Source organism: Xenopus laevis, chromosome 6L (assembly GCF_017654675.1).
Source record: "Xenopus laevis strain J_2021 chromosome 6L, Xenopus_laevis_v10.1, whole genome shotgun sequence".
Lineage (NCBI taxonomy): Eukaryota > Metazoa > Chordata > Amphibia > Anura > Pipidae > Xenopus > Xenopus laevis.
Window position 1 is genome coordinate 93,523,033 of NC_054381.1, and position 21,060 is coordinate 93,544,092.

General features: G+C 37.9%; 1 protein-coding gene across 1 annotated transcript in view; it reads right to left on the reverse strand.

Moving 5' to 3' along the window:
- Positions 1 to 21,060, reverse strand: part of f13a1.L (coagulation factor XIII, A1 polypeptide L homeolog) — an 88,409-nt gene that overhangs the window by 28,879 nt on the left and 38,470 nt on the right. Inside the window, exons 7-8 of the mRNA XM_041566278.1 lie at positions 4,201 to 4,375; positions 304 to 442 (exon numbers count right to left, since the gene is read on the reverse strand). Of these exons, the coding sequence (XP_041422212.1) occupies positions 304 to 442; positions 4,201 to 4,375 (314 nt within the window). The remainder of the gene's footprint in view (positions 1 to 303; positions 443 to 4,200; positions 4,376 to 21,060) is intronic.

Below are 21,060 nucleotides of genomic sequence, written 5' to 3' on the forward strand. Positions count from 1 at the left end.
TTAATTTGGAAGGAATAGGGGTTTAATGACCAGTAATCCATGGGGTTAGGTTTTCCTATCCTAAGAATCCTTCAAAAGTATTATTTAGTTGCTTTAATCTGAGAAAACTACCAGAAGATTTTCTTTTTTTTATGTGGGGCTTATTGAATGGATTGCTGGATAAATCTAGGCCAATGAATCAGGTTGTAAACCATATTTCTGTATATTTTATACTCTTTTATCCTCCTTTTTCAATTATTTATGGTTGTGATATTAACTTTGCCTTTATCTGTTTAAAACACTGAACGCTGGCATGTCACATACCAGATAGAGTCCTTTGTGAGAGAAGTGTTTGTTTTCCCATCCTCGTCGAGGTAGACATCTGTACGGAGATTGGCATCATTATCATGAGCTGAGAAATAATTGGTGATAACTCGTGCAGGTATTCCCAGGCACCGCAGAACTATGAAAAAGAGGAAAGAAGTCTTCAGCATTAAATAGTATCATTAGCGATTTTACAGCATTTCAGCAACAACTTTTTTTTTTAAATGATAACTGTGAATGCATTCAAATTCAAAGTTTCACAGTTAAAATCAGCAGCAAATACCCAGTTTTAGAGGCACTTAAATACCATACATGGTATCTCTCACTGTACCAAATGAAAAAGATGACAGGAGTGTTAGCAGAGAGCTGATCTGAACTGCATGTGCCGCTTCTCTGTAAGTGAGGACAGACACACCAACTTCTGTGTGAACAGTAACTTGGTTGTTTTATAGAACTCAGCATAAACACTTCAGCATAACATGTCTGCAACAGGAATTTTCATAGAGAGCATACAAAGGAAGAGGAAGAAGAAAAACACACAGGGTTACAGGTCAAACATGACATCACATTGATAACAAATAATAGAACCTCCCTGCATTAAGTAACATGCACTGGAACAATCTCTTTCTGTTGTTTTCCAACAAGTAGAGAGTGCCAGCAGGTAACTCTGCAACAACAGAATGGTGGTTTTAGTAATCTGCCCTTTCCCCTTCTTGTTCAGTAAAAAATAGTTTAATAGGCTATTCTAACTTAATCAGTTAAATCTCACCCTTACTATTCATTACTAATTTGTGTCTCCTGGTAACATGGCGGTTCTACTTGTGTCACCCATCGGGTGGGTTTGTTCCCCTTTGCCTACCCACCTACCCATAAACATGTGCACATTGGTGCAGTTAGATAGGGGCACTATTACTATTGGTTAGTGTGGCACTGGACCCTTTTCATATCTCTGAACAGTTGAGTACTAAAAAACAGGGCAATTGCACAAGTCATAGGTCTGTGCTGGATATTACCAGACCTACTTGAAACACAATTCACATATGAGTAAACCCTGGTCAAGGGGGCTATAAAAGGGGCAGTAATAAGATTGAAAACTAAACAATAATCTTTTAATTCTTTACAATGGAAAACAAGTGAATCTTTGTCCAATTTAAATATCCACATAGCAGGCTAACTTGGACTGATCTGTTTATTAACCTGGGGATCAACGACTGGATAATATTGCAGGCCTACATAGACCTACATAGATGTAGATGTTGATCAAGTGAGGGCTGATCCTACACAATAATTATCTGGTTTTATTTCTGGCTACATATCACTCAGGTAGGCCCTCTCAATAAGCTGCCGACTTGCTCCGGAGCCAATGAAATCACAACATTTAAATGTCAAATGATTGCTATTGGTTACTACATTGCTGTAATAAGGCCCATGCGTTAGAAAAGTATCCAGGAAAGGTGATTTTTCTTTATGGCTTATGGAGAAATTAAAGGAATATTTAGCCTTATGGCTAAGCATAATGGTAGCTCAAGTGCATAAAAACAATTATACTAGTGTAGCTTTCATTGTAAGCAACAGGCAATACTCTCATACCATCTAGATTACAGAGAATACATTGAAGATAAAAAATACTTTAAAATGGTATGTTTTTACTTTAACTTTTTACGTTATTTTGAAAAGAGTTCTTACAACCAGTATATTCAGCATTTTCTTGGTTTAATTAAAGCAATTCCCTGCTTGTCATATGAAAGAAGACAGGACTGCTGAACTAGAACCCACCATGGTTAAAAATGTAAAGTAAAAATATGCACAGAATGTAAATATATTTACAGTAGGTTTCCAAATAAAATCTGCCATAAAGTCATATGATAACCATTGCACAACTGCTGCCCTTGCTATTTATGGGACCAACTAGTTTAACAGAATCATGCGCCATCCCCCTTCCTTCTGGGTCACAGATGAGAGAGAATAGTTTTATACAGCTAATAATAAGGTCTCGGGGGAAGCAGAGCTTCATGTAGAATAACAAGGAATTGGAGTTCATTTGCTTTACTATCCCTGAAAGTTTAATAATTTAGCAAAACTGTTTGAATAGAGCTCTTATACATTCAGCAACCAACAGTGGTTAAGCCCGAAAGACAAATATGTAGATATGGTAATAACCTGCATGTTGCTGTGTCAGTACATATATTCAATCATGTTTGGTCCCAGTTCCTCTGTGTCCACACAATACAGTATATATCACAGTGTCAGAATCTCTGCAATGCATGTGCACTTCTTCACTTTGTTTATGATCCATTTTACTCAGCCATCAGTTTACAATGCATATATTGGTTATACTATATGGTTAGCTAAGGATCTTATATCTAAACTAAAGCCAAAAGGATAAAGACAGAACTACCAGAGACTAAATTCATCTCAAATAGACTCCAGAAGACCAGCAAAGGGTGTTACAATCAAATTGTGTTAATGTTTTTTCTTTTAGGACAAAGTACACACAAGCATGAGAACAAAAGAAAAAAAGAGTTCTATATATTTAACAACAAAAATAAGATCAGTTTATCAGTGTATTAAGCTATTAGTGATTTTGCCTTTTCCTGCCCAAGTCTACTCTAACTAATTTACAAGTTGTATCAAAATACCTTATATATTTAATGAAGGCCCATACAGCACAGTATATCTGGAGACTAGTGATGTGTGGGTTGACCCAAAACCTGCGGTGACCTAAAGATTGACCACCGGAAGAGCAGGTTTGGATTGAAATTTGACCAACCATTGTGGGTTAGGGTTGGGTGCAGGTCAGACTGGGGAAGTACACTCTGCCATTACTCACAAAGATTCCCTGTCTTGGGGGGCAGAACAAGAAGATGTGGGTACAGGTTTGGTGTAGGTCCTATAATGGCAACATTTTGTAGGTTAGGGTTGGTGGGGGTTGAGTTTTTCCTGACCCACACATCATTACTGGAGACATATGTTGTTTTTAAGGGTGATATACTCATCTAGACTTCAAATGGATTGTTGTGCATCACAGTTAATGCTTAATAATAAAAGATAAAAGTTACCTATGAGTGCCAATAACCCACAGAGGATTTTTTTTTAGCAATTGCCTTGCAAGAGAAATGTTTGGGCAAGTTCAGAAAAACAAAGAGCAAAATATATTTTACCACCAGTGATTTACATTACTGCTGGTGGGGAAGTAATTGGAGAAAAAGAGATTAATCACACACAGTTTGGCTTCTTTGTCTGGCATTGTCCTACTTTGTCTTCTTTGAGTATCACCCAAAATTATATGCTAAGATACAATCAATGCCATAATAACTGGGGAGCAACAGATAAGACTGCACCTGGCCTGTCCCCCAAATTGGGCTGCCGAATACACTGTGCGCACAACATGGAGGCCTGAAAGTAAGAGAATGCACATAATTTGGCCCCAGTTGGCAGAGCAGTTTTTGCAACCCAGATATCACATGGCACTTCCTGGAAATGAAACAGATGTTTCACTGTCTATTTTAGCACCCCCACTCCCAAATTTTTGATGGGCAATACAAATGTGTCTTCTATACAAATTTCTGGAGATTCAATAATTTCTCAAGTGCATAAAAATCCAACACAAACTTGGTAACAGAACCAGAATGTCAGTAAATATCAAACTATATATATATCAATGGTAACTGTACCCCTGGCTTTTTTAAACAAATCTTATAATATCCAATAGGCTAACGATGGTCATGCCTTTATCATGGGTGGCAAATAAATGCATTTAAGTTACTTCCAACTGCTTTTTTTTCCTATTTTGATGTTATTTTCCTTTTGTACTCTAGGTTCTAGGTTCATACAAGATTATAAATGTTCAAAATGATTTAACACATCATTGTGTTTTGAATTTATTTATATACTTACATGTATTGAAGACACCAGCAAAGACCCAGCACTGACCATATTTCACTGGAAGACCCGAACTGTGGTATTCCAACAGGATATCTACACTTCCTGTCCAGGCAGATGGGGACACTCCAAAAGAATAATCATTTTTCCAGTTCCCAGCAACAACTCCATCATCATCTCTTGCATTTATCTTAAAGAAAACATGATAACAATTAATAAAAAAAAACATCATATGGTTTGTGTATATGTAAATCTAGATACTATTTGTACTGAATGAAACTGTTCTGTGGGGATATGGCACATGGTGCATGCAGTACTCATGATGGATTGTTTCCAATTAATGATTGTGGGAAGTGGCACAAGCAGCTCTCTATGGGAAAATATAACCTGTAATATAACTTGTACAGACATCAAGAAGATGCATTTGGGAACCAGATTTTGATGAGCTTGACAAGAAGTGACAGTTAAAATGCCCCTTGTTCCATGGCCCTAAAGATACTGAGTTAATACAAAAGGAAAATCTTCCTGCTACTTCCTACCAAAGAAAAAAGTGTTTATTGTATTTGAGAGAGGCCTTTATTTAAAATACACCAAATATAGTTTTGTTCTACGTTTTCTTCATAGCAACAAGAAAATGACTGTGAGGGCTTATTGTTAGTAGAGACGCTACCTCATGGAACAGTAATGGAAAACTGAAATACAATTTTTGGTTCATGGATGTAGAAATTTTTAAATTTAAAACTAAATTTAAAACTCCATATACTTGGACTTCTTTCTAACTATAGGGACATGCTTTTGACTCTCTCCTTGCCCTACCCAATATGTTTAATTAGTTAAGGTTAACAATAAAATATGCTTTGGAATCCCAGATGACCCCCTTTTCCCACTTTATGCAAATAGTTACAAAGTTAACTTGGGTTGAAAAAAGACCAAAGTCCATCAAGTTCAACCCCTCCAAATGAATCCCAGCACACTTACCTACACACACCCAATTAAACTATATATACCAAATCTATATTTATTGTAGATTTTAGTATCACTATAGCCTTGGATATAATGCTTGTTTAAGAAGTCATCCAAGCCCCTCTTAAAGTTGTTAACAGAATCAGCCATCACTTCATCTTCCGGCAGGGCATTCCACAAACTCACTTTCCTCATTGTGATGAACCAGCTAAACTGTTTCAAATTAAAGTACTTTTCCTCTAGTCTAAAGGGATGGCCTCTGGTCTGATGATCCATTTTATGGAATAATAGATCTCCCGCTAGCAGTCTATAATGCCCTCTAATCATGTCCCCTAGCAAGCGTGTTTTCTCCAGAGAAAACAACCCCAACTGTGACAATCTACACTCATAGATTAAATCTTCAATCTCCTTAACCAGTTTAGTTGCATGTCTCTGCACTCTCTCCAGCTCAGTTATATCCTTTTTTAGGACCAAAGCCTAAAACTGCACTGCATACTCCAGATGAGGCCTTACCAGGGACCTATAAAGAGGCAAAATTATGTTTTCATCCCTTGAGTTAATGCCATTTTCTATGCAAGACAATACTTAATTTGCTTTAGTAGCCACAGAATGACACTGCCTGAAATTAGACAACTTGTTATCTACAAAAAACCCTAGATCATTCTCAATTAAGGAACCCCCCAACATGCCAAAGTGCATAACCTTGCATTTATTAACTTTGAACCTCATTTTCCAGTTTGCTGCCCAGTTTTCTAATCTAGTCAAATCACTCTGCAAAGTGGCAACATCATGCATGAAGCTTGTAGTTCTGCACAATTTAGTATCATCATCAAAAATAGAAATGGTACTTTCAATGCCCACCTCTAGGTCATTAATAAATAAGTTGAAAAGCAAAGGACCAAGTATAGAGCCCTGCGGTACTCCACTAACAACACTGGTCCAATCACAAAATATCCCATTTACCACCACTCTTTGTAATCTATCATTCAGCCAGTTCTCTGTCCAATTACAAATACTATGTTCCAGGCCAGTATAACTTAATTCAACTACTAACTTTCTGTGTGGTACTGTATCAAATGCTTTAGCAAAGTCCAAGTAGATTACATCCACTGCCACTGCAATGCTGCTCACCTCCTCATAAAAGGCGATTAGTAAAACTATGCTGGCACAAACTCATAGATAATGATTAAGTCAATATTTTATTTAATAATTAATTAATAATTAATACCCCCTTCATAGCTTTCCTACCACTGAAGTAACCATCCTATAGTTTTGAGTCTGAGAAGGGGATCCCTTTTTGCATTCTCTCAGCACCATACCAGACCTCAATGAATCCTGAAAAATCAAGTTAAGAGGTTTGGAAATCACAGAATTAATCTTGTTTAGTACCCTGGGATGAATAACACCTGGAACTTTATTTATCTTTACATGTTCTAGTCTCTTTTGAATTTCCCCTTGCGTGAATCATTTGTTGAATTAATAGAATTGGGACTATTTAGAAGGAAATCTTCAATACCTGGTTCCTCATTTGAGTAGACAGATGAAAAATAACAGTTTAGAATCTCTGCTTCATCTCTGTTACAATCAATCAATGGACCTCCCCTCTGACAACAATGGTCCCACCCCATCCATTCATTCTTTTTAACCATTTACATGTTTAAAAAATAATTTTGGGTTAATTTTACTCCTTGCTGCAAAGCCCTTTTCCATATCCATTTAGCCCTTTGATTAATTTATTGGCCTCTTTATACCTGACAAATGTTTTAGCTGTCCCGGCTAACTTGAAAGCCATAAAAGCAAGTCTCAACCCCAACAATTCTGTCAAACCACGAAGGTTTTGCTTTGCAACGACCTTCCTTGCTTACAAGGGGAATATACTGACGTATATTTATATGTTGCAGAGATGCAGTTATACTGACAAAGTTTGCATGTCTAAAGTTTAGTGTTTTAGTTTCTCCCTTATAGAGTTGTTTCTGCAACATGATCTCAAAGGAGACCATGTTATGATCACTATTGCCTAAATGCTCATCCATGCAAATGCTAGAGATGAGTTCAGTATTATTAGTTATTACAAGGTCCAAAAGAGAATCATTCTTATTGAACTAGCTGAAATAAAAAGTTGTCATTAAGCATATTTACAAACCCATTAGATATTTCCGACTTGACAACCCCATTACCCCAATCAATGTCTGGATAATTAAATTCACCCATATAACTTGACCTAATTGTGAAGCAGCCTCCATCTGTAATAGTAGTTGGGCCTCAATCCCGTCACTTATTCATGGGGTTTGTAGCATACATGATCATCTTCTTTTTAGCTTTTTGCCTAGTCGAAATCTGAACCCTAGGGGATACTACACCCTCCCCAGTGCCTCCACGGTTTATTTCTTTAGAGCTTTAATTCAGGTTTTACATAAAGAGAAAATCATCTATCCTTTTTAATACCTCTGTCCTTCCTAAAAGGTTTTTTTATTTAGCCATTTAAATTGACAGCTCAGTCACAGGTTTCATCCCACCAGGTCTCAGTGATACCAATTATATCATAGTTATTAGCACATGCAATTAACTCTTGCTTTACCATTTTACCTGACCTAATGTCATGCATTTGCCAATATACAGCAGAGGTTACTACTTTTACCTCTGATATTTACATTATTTAATGGAGAATTGCATTTAAACTTACTATTAGTCTGTTTTTCTTGTAACAGATGGATCTTCCTAGCTGGTAAACTGTATGTCCCCTCACTCCTCCCTTATGATTCCTTACTAATCCCACTGCCCAGTCTACACTAGCTTCCCCATTATACTCTGGCTCACCCCCACCTTGCATAGTTTAAACACTCCTCCAACCTGTTAGCAACTCTTTCCCCTAGCACACCCCCTTCCATTGAGGTGCAATATGTCACTACTATATAGGTTGTCCCCCAAGGAAAAATCAGCCTGATGCTCTAGATACCCAAACCTTTCCTTCCTACATCAAGACTTTAGCCACAAATTTAACTCCCAAAGCTCCCGCTGTGTTCCTAAACTTGCACGTGGCACAGGCAAAATTTCCAAAAAATTACATTGGAAGACCTTCCCTTAATCTTCAAGCCTAGATCCAAAAACTCAATCTTTAAGGTCCTCCTTCTACCATTTATTTTGTTATTAGTACCAATATGTACTAAGACAGATGGGTCATGCCAAGTCCCACCCAATAATTGACTACACGATCAACCCCATGCCAAATACTGGCACCAGGAAGACAGCAAACTTTCGGTTGTAGCAATCTGGATGACTAATTACCCTATCCAGTTTCCTAATAATTGAATCCCCTATAACCACAATCTGTTTTGCCTACCTCTGCTCTCCTCCCCATCACTACTAGAGAAACTGTTCTCTAGGCTGTTAGAGAGATCAGCCCCATCTAGAACTGCCAATCCAGAGTTCACACTCCCGTCACACAATCTGGCAAATCTGTTGGGATGTATAAACCCCAAAGCAGCCTCCCTTTTCCTTTTGCTCACACTAGATTTTCTAACCGTCACACACCTAACTGCCTCATCATCCAGCTGCTGTTCTGTTCTCCTCAAACTATTTGAAACTGCTAAATCAGCAAGAGACTCCTCTCAAGATTGTCAGTTGACTGCAGTGTTGCAATTTGTTGCTCTAGTGCTTGAACATGAACCTCTAAAGTGGCAATTTGCTCACAACCTCCACAGAGGTAAGGTTGGAACTCTTGCTCTGAATCTGCATACATATGGCAGACTGTGTACTGGGTCAGACCTTCAATCTTGCTAGCATTTATGATCCCAGTTACAGATCAACAAGCAGGAACAAAAAAAAAACCCAGAATATTTAACAAACTTTTTACCTTGTTAGAACTCCTTTTGTTTGACACTCCACATACAGAGTCCCAACTTAAAGAGAACTCAGCTATCCACTCAGCTATCCACTAAATCACGCTCACTGGAATCCCAGGGGTTCCCCAAGGACTGCTTTCACCAGGCACCAGCCTGTTAGTAAGCAGGATGGGTGCGGAGTGCCTACCCTATGCGAGAGAAAGGATCCTGAGAACCCCTTGTTTATTCAATTGTACAATAAAATACCCTGCATAGCTCATTACAATTCTTAACTATATTTCATTTTACATGGGATCTGACATGTATATTATGTTCATATTGCTTAAGTGGTGGAGTATAGATTTTTTCTATACCCTATGGTTGTCAGTTCCTTGTTATTTTCATTGTTTTCTCTAAGTGGTATTTAAATAGGGAGTGTATTGTGTTACTTCTCTTGGATTCCCCTATTTGCTACAGGTCTAATCAACAACAGCAACCAATCACCAGGTAGCATTTCCTACTCACCTGTTTAAAATAAAAAATCATATTGGTGTCTATGGGTTACTGCATCTGGAAAAACTTATAAACCTGTACCATGCCTGTTAGAGCAACAATTTGTTATCAACTTGGTGTCAAGATTTTTGTGTAGAAACACTGTGAGCCTTTCATCCAACTTACAGTAAGGCCACATCTCAGGAAGAGATTCCTATGCAATCTCTCCCTGAGATGTGGCCTTACTACAAGTCAAGTCTATAAAATGCACCTGAAGTCATCACTGCTCAAAACGAGGGTAGTCCAGAATTGCTACTGATCAGCTAAAGGACTGTTTTGAGTCCACATATCAGTCCTTGTTTAAAGACACAGCTGACGAAATCCACCAGTTTACAGACACAGTTAGCTGTTGTTACATCAGTTGGTGTACTTACACCTGTATTCCCTGTACAGAAATTACAGTTTATTGCAACCAAAAACCATGGTTCAACAGCGAAGTACAGAAAAAACGTAGCGAACGTCACACAGCCTTTAAAGCCAAGCATCCCATCCAATATAAGATTGCTCTATATACACTTAAAAAAGCCATCAAGAAAGCCAAACAGGAATACTCTGACAAGCTGGAAAAGCATTTTGCTGGAAATCCTCGTTAACTTTGGCAAGCATTCCAAGACATTATTAACTACAAAGGCAATAAAAGTAGCTACAAACACATGAATGCCAATCTTCGAGAAGACCTCAACAACTTCTATGGACATTTTGAAACTAAAGAGGAGGCTCCAGATTATTTCAGACAACAGCAACAAACCTGCCCACAGATCATCAGGACACTCAATATGACCCCATTCTACACATTTCCAAGCTGGACGCCCTTAAGTCCTTTAAAACGATCAACCCTCATAAAGCCACAGGCCCAGACGGAGTCTCTCCAAAAGTTTTTCAAATCTGCACAGATTTGAAACCTATGCAGACATCTTCAATGCTTCCCTTAAGCAAGCCATAGAATCCTTTATGATGATCATACCTGTACCAAAGAAGCCTAAAATTGAGGTCACTGGTTGCAATGAAGTGCTTTAAAAAACTGGTACTCAAGGGTAAAAACTCCATTATTCCCAGCTCTCTGGATCCACTCCAATTTGGGTATCACCCAAACAGATCTACAGTGCCATAGCACTGCACTGTGCTTTACTACACCTAGAGAAAACCAACACTTATGTAGCACCTATATACACACACTATAAAGCAGTCATTACACGTCTCAGCCAATAATGCTAAAGGTTATTCTACTACAGGGTTTCTTACCCAATAACCCAAAGAAAGTTCTGCTTTCAATACCATAAATCCACACAACTCTAACTCAGCCCCAGCATCTCTGTAATTGGATTCTTGACTTTCTTAAGAACAGACCATAGTTTGTAAAGGTTGGGAACTGCATGTCTACTACAATCTTTACCAGCACGGGCACACCACAAGGTGGTCCCAAGATCTTTTCCCTATACACTTCCTACTGTTCATCTCCTGTAGATAACTACAAGTTTGCAGATGACAAAACAGTGCTTGGATTCATCCAGAACAATGATAAAACAGAATACAAACAGCTAGTATGCAATATTATTAAATACAGTTAAGAACAGAACCTAGTTCTCAACACAGGAAAACCAAAAAAGATTAAGTAGACTTCAGAAAACAACCATGTAAACATGTATCTGTAGAAATAAGTCAAATCAACTGGACTTGCAGTATTTTTTTCCCCTTGAATTCTTTTCACCAGTCATCCAACTGGCTTTCTTAGTTCAGAATAACTTGTAAATAAGATCTTCCTCTGGCAATATATCCTCTGGAATGCTGCTCCAATCAGCATAATCTGTTTATCATAATCCGCAATGATGTCATGAAGTTAGGTTAGGTGTCGATTGTATTAGGATGATTGGAATTTGAGGTTTTATTAAACATTCCAGGGAGAGGTGCCAAAACAGCATTGTATGTGGCAGAAAATAGATGTTGCACCCCCCGTCTGTATTCAAACTTGTTTTTTTTTTCATTTTTTGCATATATATGGCTTCTTTAACGCCTCTTTTGAACCAGTCACTCTACCAGTCTAGAATCTGGACTTGCCAGTCTTCAATCATGTGTCCTTTTTCTTTTAGATGTAGGTACACACCCTGACCAGAGGAGCTGGCTCTTCTGTGCTGCACCATACGCTGGTGTAACTGTTGTTTGGTTTCTACCACATAGAAATCAGATCACTCATAGCTACACTGCACTGCATACACAATGTTACTCTTCTTGTGCTTTGGAGGTTGGGTCTTTTGGGTGAACTAGTTGCTCCCTCATTGTGTTGCTGGGTTTAAAGCAGATAGGGATGCAGTGTTTATTAAAAACCATTTTAAGCTTTTCTGACACCCCAGCTACATATGGGAGGGCTTTCTCTTGTGCTGTTTTCCACCTTCATCGGAAGTCTTGATGTTATTTCTTCTCTTTCTACAAGTTTTCACAAAGGCCCAATCTGAATACCCACACGTCTTCAGGGCCCCTCTGAGTTGTGCTGGTGGGGATCTTGTCTACTCTGTGATGTACAGTTTTGATGACCCCCAGCTTGTGATCTAGTGGATGGTGGGAGTCAAACAGCAGGTACTGGTCTGTGGGTAGGTTTCCTGTAGACTTCTATTTCCAGCTTTCCACCCTCTCTGACTCTTACAAAATAGTCCAAAAAAGCCAGTGTGTTATCTTGCACATCTTCTCATGTTAACCTGATGTTGTAGTCAAATGTGTTGATGTGTTTAGTGAAAGTCTGTACCTCCTGTGTGTGTATTTCAACCCATGTGTCATCCACAAATCAGAACCAATGACTGGGAGTGATTCCTTTGAAGCTATCTAGAGCCTTTCTTTCCACTTCCTCCATGTATAGGTTTGCCACAATGGGTGAAACTGTTGATCCCATGGCACAGCCATGCTTCTCCTGTAGAATTTCTCCTTGTACTTGGAATAGGCAGTACTTAGGCATAGATCCAGTAAGAAACATACTTGCTCTGGGTTCTTTGTTCTGTTGTCAAGGGTGTTGTCTTTTAGCAACCGTTTTCTTACTGTTTTAACTTCCTCTGTGATGGGAATGCACGTAAAAAGAGAAGTAACACATCATAGGATACCATGGTTTCTTCTATGTCCAGTGCCAATCCTTGGAGTTCTGGATGTGAAGCTCTGTATTTCCAACCAAAATGGCTAGGATGTTGGCTAGGTATTTTGCCATGTTGTAGGTCACAGATTTAATGCTGCTTGCAATAGGTCCAAGAAAGGCCCTTCCTAGAGGCGATGATATGTGGCCCTATCAATAGCTTTGTCTTCCTTCAGCTGTTTTAAGAGGTCTATGACATTTTTATTGTAGCTGATGGTTGGGTCCCTTCTTAGGGCTTCATACATGTTGTTGACGCTTAGAAGTGTGGTCACCTTTGTATGGTAGTCTGATGTATTAAGTACAACTGTGCATCTTCCTTTATCCACAGGCAGGATGATGATATTTGAGTACTTATTGAGGGATATCAGTGCTTCGCTTTCCTGTGATGTCAGGTTTGATGGAGGTGGTTTAGCACTGGGCTAGGGCTGCAGACATTTTGAGGCAAAGTTGTTCAGCTTCATTTCGTGGTACTTTGTTGTTATGGATTGCGGCTTCATTGGCAACAGGGATGGTTTTTGGAGCATTTGCAAAATTTAACTCTTTGGCTAGGACCTCTATCTCTGGTTGAGCAAGAGCCATGTCAGACACATTCATACCTACTTTTCTTTGTTTTCCTGTGTCCATGTTCTTTCTTTTCTCCTCCCAGTTAATTTCTCCGCTTTTTGGTTGTTCCCTGAATGGGATACCAGAATGGAGAATGGTTCTCTTGCCTTTCCTTACTCTTATTGTGCTGACAAAGCTGTGCTTGTTTTGTGAACATCTATTGTGTGCTACATACAATGCTGTTTTGGCACCTATCCCTGGAAGTTTTAATAACACCTCAAAACTCCAATCATGCTAATACAATCAACACCTACTGTAACTTCAAGACATCCTTGTGGATTATGATAAATAGATTATGCTGATCGGAGCAACATTCCAGAGGATATATTGCAGAAGAAAGATCCTATTTACAAGTTATTCTGAATTGGGAAAGCCAGTTGGATGACTAGTGAAATGTCTTCAAGGGAAAAAAAAATACAGCTAGTCCAGTTGATTTGACTTATTTCTACAGATATACCATGACCTGAATGAATGAGAATCTTTACAAACACATGCAAACATGAACTGCTACAAACTGAAGATGTCAAAATTGAGCAGGTTGAGAGCATAACATTTCTAGGTATACATATTGAAAATGGACTGACAACACTAAAGCCATAATGCAAATAGTTCATCAACGTCTTCATTTCTTTAGAGGATTGAAGAGGTGTAGAGTCAATAAGATGGCGCTAATTACCTTTTATAGAGCCACAATCAAAAATATTTTAACTGGCAACATAGCAGTGTGGTATGGCAGCATCGCACAACAGGAAAAAACCTCTTGAGTGGCAAGAACTGCTGAATGGATCATAACCACTACACTTCCATGATGATCCGATCTAGACACTGCCAGGTGTAAGAAAAAAATTAAAGCCATTACTAGTGACCTGAGTCATCCAGGACATTTAGTATTCATCTGGCACACGCCCAATTATTCTCTAAGGCATAAAAGGCCTGAAAGTATAAAAACTAGAAGTAAAAGACTTTACAGCTTCTTCCCAAGAGCAGTCAGACTAATTGCAAACCGGTCCATATGTCGGGAAAGAAACAACCATTAGGACTTGTTTAAACCTCATGATCTCACTGGACTGCTTATATACTTTATATATACAATAAATATCTGTACTCACTGCGCTTTATAATTATACTCTATAATTCTGTTTAATTTTGCACTTACTGCACTTTATTACTGTACTCTGTAATTCTGTATTATATTGTTAAAAAATCGAAGTGTGTATTACTGCCCTATGTGGCACAATAATTCCTATGTCCTTTCAGTACAAATGACAATAAATGCCTACTTGACTTGACTTGACCCGTGCTCTTCTGGAATAACCACATGGGGTGGAGGATTTCCATAGTGCAAAATAGTCTATTGTGGTTATGTGGTGCTAAGAAAAGTGAAAAGTCTCGAATCTCAGTGTAGTGCTTTTGCTCTTGCTGCTTACAAATATCTTGTAGAATATATTCATATAGCAATGCTAACACACACACATCAAGCTCACCACAGTTTCCTTGACAATAAAATGCTGTTTATGGTAATGTTCTATGGCAAGGTTTTGTTGTGTGGGTATCTACTATTACTCTCTCCTCTCCCAACCAGTGTTATTTCCTTTTGTGCTTGTAATAACAATGTTTATTTTTTTAGGTCACTTGTATTTCGTCCACATTTATAACTGTGCAATGTCTAATTGTATTCTTTTACCAAGTAATGGCACGGATGAGGTGCATTGCTTTCATTCTTGTGAAACTGCAAATTAAACCCATGGATTCTCATACATACATAACATAGATGCTCATTAAGTTTGCATGTTTATAATTGCTGTGTGCTTATAAATAGTGTGCTATGATTTTGAGCCAATTAACCTTTTGATTGAATGGGGAAAAATGGGTAAAAAGCAAACCTTATCACATTTTGAGCTATGATGCCTAATTAACACCAAAATGATTCTACATAAAAGAGACAGTCTATTATTTTGTAAAATATATTTGTTTGCTTACTATGTCATGGGTGAGATTAAAATGCATCTATTTAATTGGAGTTTTTTTGTAATTATTCTGCTGTTGTTGTATTGCAATTTACACACAGGATATTAATCATTGTTATTAGAACAAATTTCTACATATTCATTTATTCAATACCAAAGGGAATAGCAATGAGTTCTAAAGGTTTTAAACCACTTTTTTGTAATCTGTGAATTCATTGTACCCAGGTGGGGTGCTGAGCAATTAATTTAAGAAATTCGGATGCACACCTGTTAATTGCAATTGTGTCCAAGACAGTGATTTATTTGAAGCCCAAAGTATACATCACAAAGGGGCAACGTTTCGGACCCCTCCGGGTCCTTTATCAAGCCTCTTGTGTCACATACAAATACAACTTAAATAGGGGTAACAGGGGGTTGGTGATTGTGAGCCCCTCCCCCTCATTAAAAGGTTAAAGGTAATCTCAATTGTGTGAGTCATAGTCCAGTATCCAGAGTGTTCGTATTTGAATACAGGTGAAATGTCCAATCAATAGAGTCCATCTCTATTGATTGGACATTTCACCTGTATTCAAATACGAACACTCTGGATACTGGACTATGACTCACACAATTGAGATTACCTTTAACCTTTTAACGAGGGGGAGGGGCTCACAATCACCAACCCCCTGTTACCCCTATTTAAGTTGTATTTGTATGTGACACAAGAGGCTTGATAAAGGACCCGGAGGGGTCCGAAACGTTGCCCCTTTGTGATGTATACTTTGGGCTTCAAATAAATCACTGTCTTGGACACAATTGCAATTAACAGGTGTGCATCCGAATTTCTTCTGCTATTCACCCAATGACCCTTATGCGAGGGAAGGGTTTTCCGGATAAGCACCCTACACTTACAACAAGTGTGTTGGGATCAGGTTGAGCTCTTCATGTTCGTGCATTGAGCAATTAATTTAAGGCAGGGAGGTGTTGCCAATCTTTAACAAGGAATTATGGTTGCAGCCAGGGATTTACCATCCACTGAAATCTGAAATATATTGCTATTTGAGAGAATAGTATTGAATAATAAAGAATGGGAATCAGTATGCTTTTATGATAATTCTTCACTAAGTAATGCAAATTTCAAAAGTAAAAGTAGTAACCTACGCTGGCAAATGCACGGAGTTTGTCAGGTAAAATGGGAGACCTAAATTTAATTGCATGCTCTAAAAATTATATATATATAATATAATTGGTATCACTGAGACATGGTGGGATGAAACATGTGACTGGATTGTGAATTTAAATGGTTGCACCCTTTTTAGGAGGGACAGAGGGATTAAAAAGGGTGGAGGAGTGTGTTTGTATGTAAAGCCTAAATTAAAGCCGTACGCTAAAGAAATAACCATAGTTGGCACTGGTGAGGGTGTAGAATCCCTCTGGGTAGAGATTTTGACTGGGCAAAAGGTTACAAAAAGAATTATCATTGGTGTATGCTATAAACCACCTCGTATAAGTGTCGAGTATGAAGCCCAGCTACTCTTGCAGATACAAGCGGCTTCACAGCTGGGTCAAGTTGTTGCTATGGGTGACTTCAATTATCCAGACATTGACTAGGGCAATGCGGTTGCTAAGACAGAAAAAGCTAGTAGGTTTGTAAATATGCTGAATGACAACTTTTTATTCCAGCTCGTTCAAGAACCTATTAGGAATAACTCTCTTTTGGACCTTGTAATAACTAATAATACTGAACTCATCTCTAACATTTGTGTGGGTGAGCATTTAGGGAATAGTGATCATAACATGGTCTCCTTTGAGATTCTGTTGCAGAAGGGAGTAACTAAAACACAAAATTTCAGACGTACAAACTTTGACAGTATAAGGGCATCTCTGCAACATATTAAGTGGGAAATGCTTTTCACAGGGTTAAACACAGAACAAAAATGGGAAGTATTTAAAATGCTTGATAATGCTTAATAAATATACTTGTCAGTATATTCCACTTGTATGCAAGGAACGTCGTTGCAAAGCAAAACCTTTTTGGTTCAATAGAAGCATTGGTGTTGAGGTGGGTAAGAAAAGACTTTCTTTTAAGGCTTTCAAGTTAGCTGGGACAGCCGAATCATTTATAAGGTACAAGGAGGCCAATAAATCATGCAAAGAAGCTATAAGGCAAGCTAAAATTGATATAGGATAAAGGATATTGCAGCAAGCAGTAAAAAAAATCCCAAATTATTTTTTAAATATGTTAATAGTAAAAAAATGAAGCAGGAAGGGGTGGGACCCTTACTATCAGAGGGGGGTCAGCTGGTTGATGAAAACAAAATAAAAGCTCAGATTCTGAACTCATATTTTTCATCTGTCTACACAAATGAGGATCCAGTAAGTGAAGGTTTCTTTCTTAATAGTCCCAATTCTAGTAATACAAATAATGATGTATGGTTCACACATGAAGAAATTCAAAAGAGACTAGAACATGTTAAGATTAACAAAGGTCCGGGGCCAGATGGTATTCATCCCAGGGTACTTAGCAAGCTTAGCTTTGTGATTGCCAAACCTCTTTACTTAATTTTTCAGGATTCATTGAGATCTGGCATAGTGCCGAGAGACTGGCGAATTGCTAATGTGGTGCCTCTATTCAAAAAAGGATCCCATTCTAAGCCTCAAAACTATAGGCCAGTTAGTCTGACGTCGGTGCCTCTATTCAAAAAAGAATCCCGTTCTCAGCCTCAAAACTATAGGCCAGTTAGTCTGACGTCAGTGGTAGGAAAGCTTTTCAAAGGGTTAATAAAGGATAAGATACTGGACTTCATAGCAAATCATAATACTATGAGTTTGTGCCAGCATGGTTTTATGCGTAATAGATCTTGTCAGACCAAGTTAATTTCTTTTTATGAGAAGGTAAGTAGAGACCTTGATTCTGGGATGGCAGTGGATGTGATTTACTTAGACTTTCCATTTAATGAATGTTGGGAGGTAAGCCATGGATAACTACATTTAAAGTGACAGTACACATTTAAATCTATTATACAAAACTCAGTGATCCTGGGAGTTTAAGAGACCCAACGTTGCAGGCTTTTAGGACCTTAGGGGAGCTCCCAAATATCAATTTTATCTAAAGACGATGATATGAGCCAGGAACAAAAAGAATTCATTATAAACAGTATACAATTCATTTTAGAACACAACTTTTTTTGATACGATGGGGGTCAATATCTACAAGTCTGTGGGACCGCAATGGGAATGAGGTTCGCGCCCAGTTACGCCAATCTTTTTATGGGATACTGGGAGAAAGTGATACTAGAGCCCCTAATACAGGACACGAGCCTCGTTCTCTGGAATCGCTACATAGACGATATCTTACTAATATGGAAAAAAGGAGAAATAGAATTAAAAAATGTTATACAAAAAATTAATATGAATGACTTTACTTTAAGTTATAGTGAAGAAAATATAGAGTTCCTAGACTTACAAATATACATTGAGGATAAGAAATTACAAACACGGACTTTCTTTAAAGAAGCAGATACAAATAATTACATCATGGCCTCCAGTAACCATGATCCCCAATGTATTAGGAATATACCAAAGGGACAGTTCAGAAGAATAAGAAAAAACTGCAGTGACATAACGCATTCAAAGATCCTAAAGAATAGGTATAAAGAAAGAGGATATAGGGAGAATAATATACATGAGGCATTTGAGGATATCAGGAAACAGGATAGAAACCTAATGTTGGAATATAAAAAGGAAGATGAAGTACAATACAAGAATAAAGGTGAAGAAAAATATAATATGTGTTTTGTGACACAATACAATTCAAAGGCCAGAGAGTTAAGTAAGATCATAGAGAAACACTGGAACGTATTAAGTTTGGATAAGGAATTGGAAACGATTCTTCCAGCAAAACCAAAAATTATATTCCAAAAAGCTCCAAATCTAAAACAGAAGTTAGTGCACACTTGTAATGCAGAGAAGGCTGAGAGAACGTATGATAAATATCAAGGCTGCTTTCCATGCAGCCTCTGCAAGGCATGTAGGTTTGGCACAAAAACAAAAAGGTTCAGTAGCAAGGTGTCTGGAGAACAATTTGAAATAAAAGATTTAATAAAATGTGAAACAATTAACGTAATCTACATATTGGAGTGTCCATGTGGCCTCCAATATGTGGGAAAAACAGTTGCTACCTTTCTCAACCTTAGTTACGTACTCTATCCACTCACTTTGGGGAAGCGTTTGGCACTGTACGGATTGAAAGGCAGATCAAGGGTTAATTCATCACAAATGCATATTCAGTGTGCTCAATCACTAAAGCACAGGATTGTAAACTTGAATGTTAAAAGGTTTTTTCACATAAAGAGGTGTAAGCCACTAACATTATATTGTTCATTAAGCAGGTAAGGTGTCATTTTAGTGTGGAAATAATACACTATATTAATTTTCTGTTATTCCCCTTCCCTTTGAGGGATACAGCAATTCCTTTTTTCTTGTGAAGCTCAATATATTAAATGTCAGATGCTTATTTACCTTTATTGTTAAAATAAAATACTAGTGTAGATTTAACCGATTTAAATTGCATTGCATTTCATTTTGTTATTGACATTGATCATTTCTATTTTCTGCATTTAAAGGAGAACTGAACCTCCAATTAAGAAAAGCCCCTACCTACTAACCTAGATACTCCCCCTCGCTGCTTCCATCCCCCCACATACTTTAAAAGCCCTGAAAATGTCCCTAAAATATTTCTCACCTATCATTGCAGAGTATGTGCATTGGAGCTTGTGTGCGCTATCTTCCAGATCACCAATTTTCATCTGTAATACAGCACCATATTGGCGCATGCACATTTGGAGCAGTCTTCCAGTTTGTACCGAATGTGAATGCGCCAAAATTGCCGGAAATTGCAGAAGAGGAGCCGAATTGACGATGAGGACAAAAGAAATCTAAAGATCTGGAATATGGCGACCATGAGCTCCGCTGCGCTTACTCTGCAATGATAGGTGAGAAATACTTTAGGGACATTTCCAGGGCTATTGAAATATGTAGGGGGGGGAGGAGAAGGGGGGGGGACTATCTAGGCAGTAGGTAGGGGGTTTTCATAATTGAGTTGGGTTGAGTTCTCCTTTAACTACCAATTCATTTCAGCCCAGTTCCTGTGTAATAAATCTGAGTTCACTTTCAGCTTGTGTTGGAATGTACTGGGAATCTTTGTGGTATCACCAAAGTCATATCACTACTATATCAAACCAAACCCTTGGGTTTAGTGTCTTAATAGCTACACTTAACATGAATATAAATATCATACAGAATAATAATAATGCGCAAACAAATGTTCTAAAATAATATGGCATGGGGAAAAGAAATGTTTTCACCTACAAAGTATCTTTGAGTTTGTCCTAAACTCAAAGTCATTATTTTCTGAGTATCAGTAGAATCACTCTTTATGCAACATAAATAAAACAACATACACCCAGACTTGGGAAATAAAGTAACTGACAAACAGAAACTGTTTCACATGAAACTATTTCACTTCCATCAATAAACCAATTATTTTACCCCATGTGTGGTTCAATTGGTTATACAGCTCATACTGTTTTATAAGCATTTGAAACAATGTTAAGATGTTGCCCTCAATTAGGCCTCAAGCTTCTCTATTTCTTTGATGACATGATCAATTATAGTGTAGGACTGCTTCTTCAGTGAATGCAAATGGCTTAGTACTATAGTTCCAAATTTGCCCTGCCATCTTTCATTAAACATGACCTTTTTCCCATAAAGGCTGAGGTTTATGTTTCTGTCAAGTAGTTATTTGGGGGAAGGAGAATATGATAAAAATATTAGCACTCTAACTTCACTGAGAATATTTCATGGTAAAATATTCTTA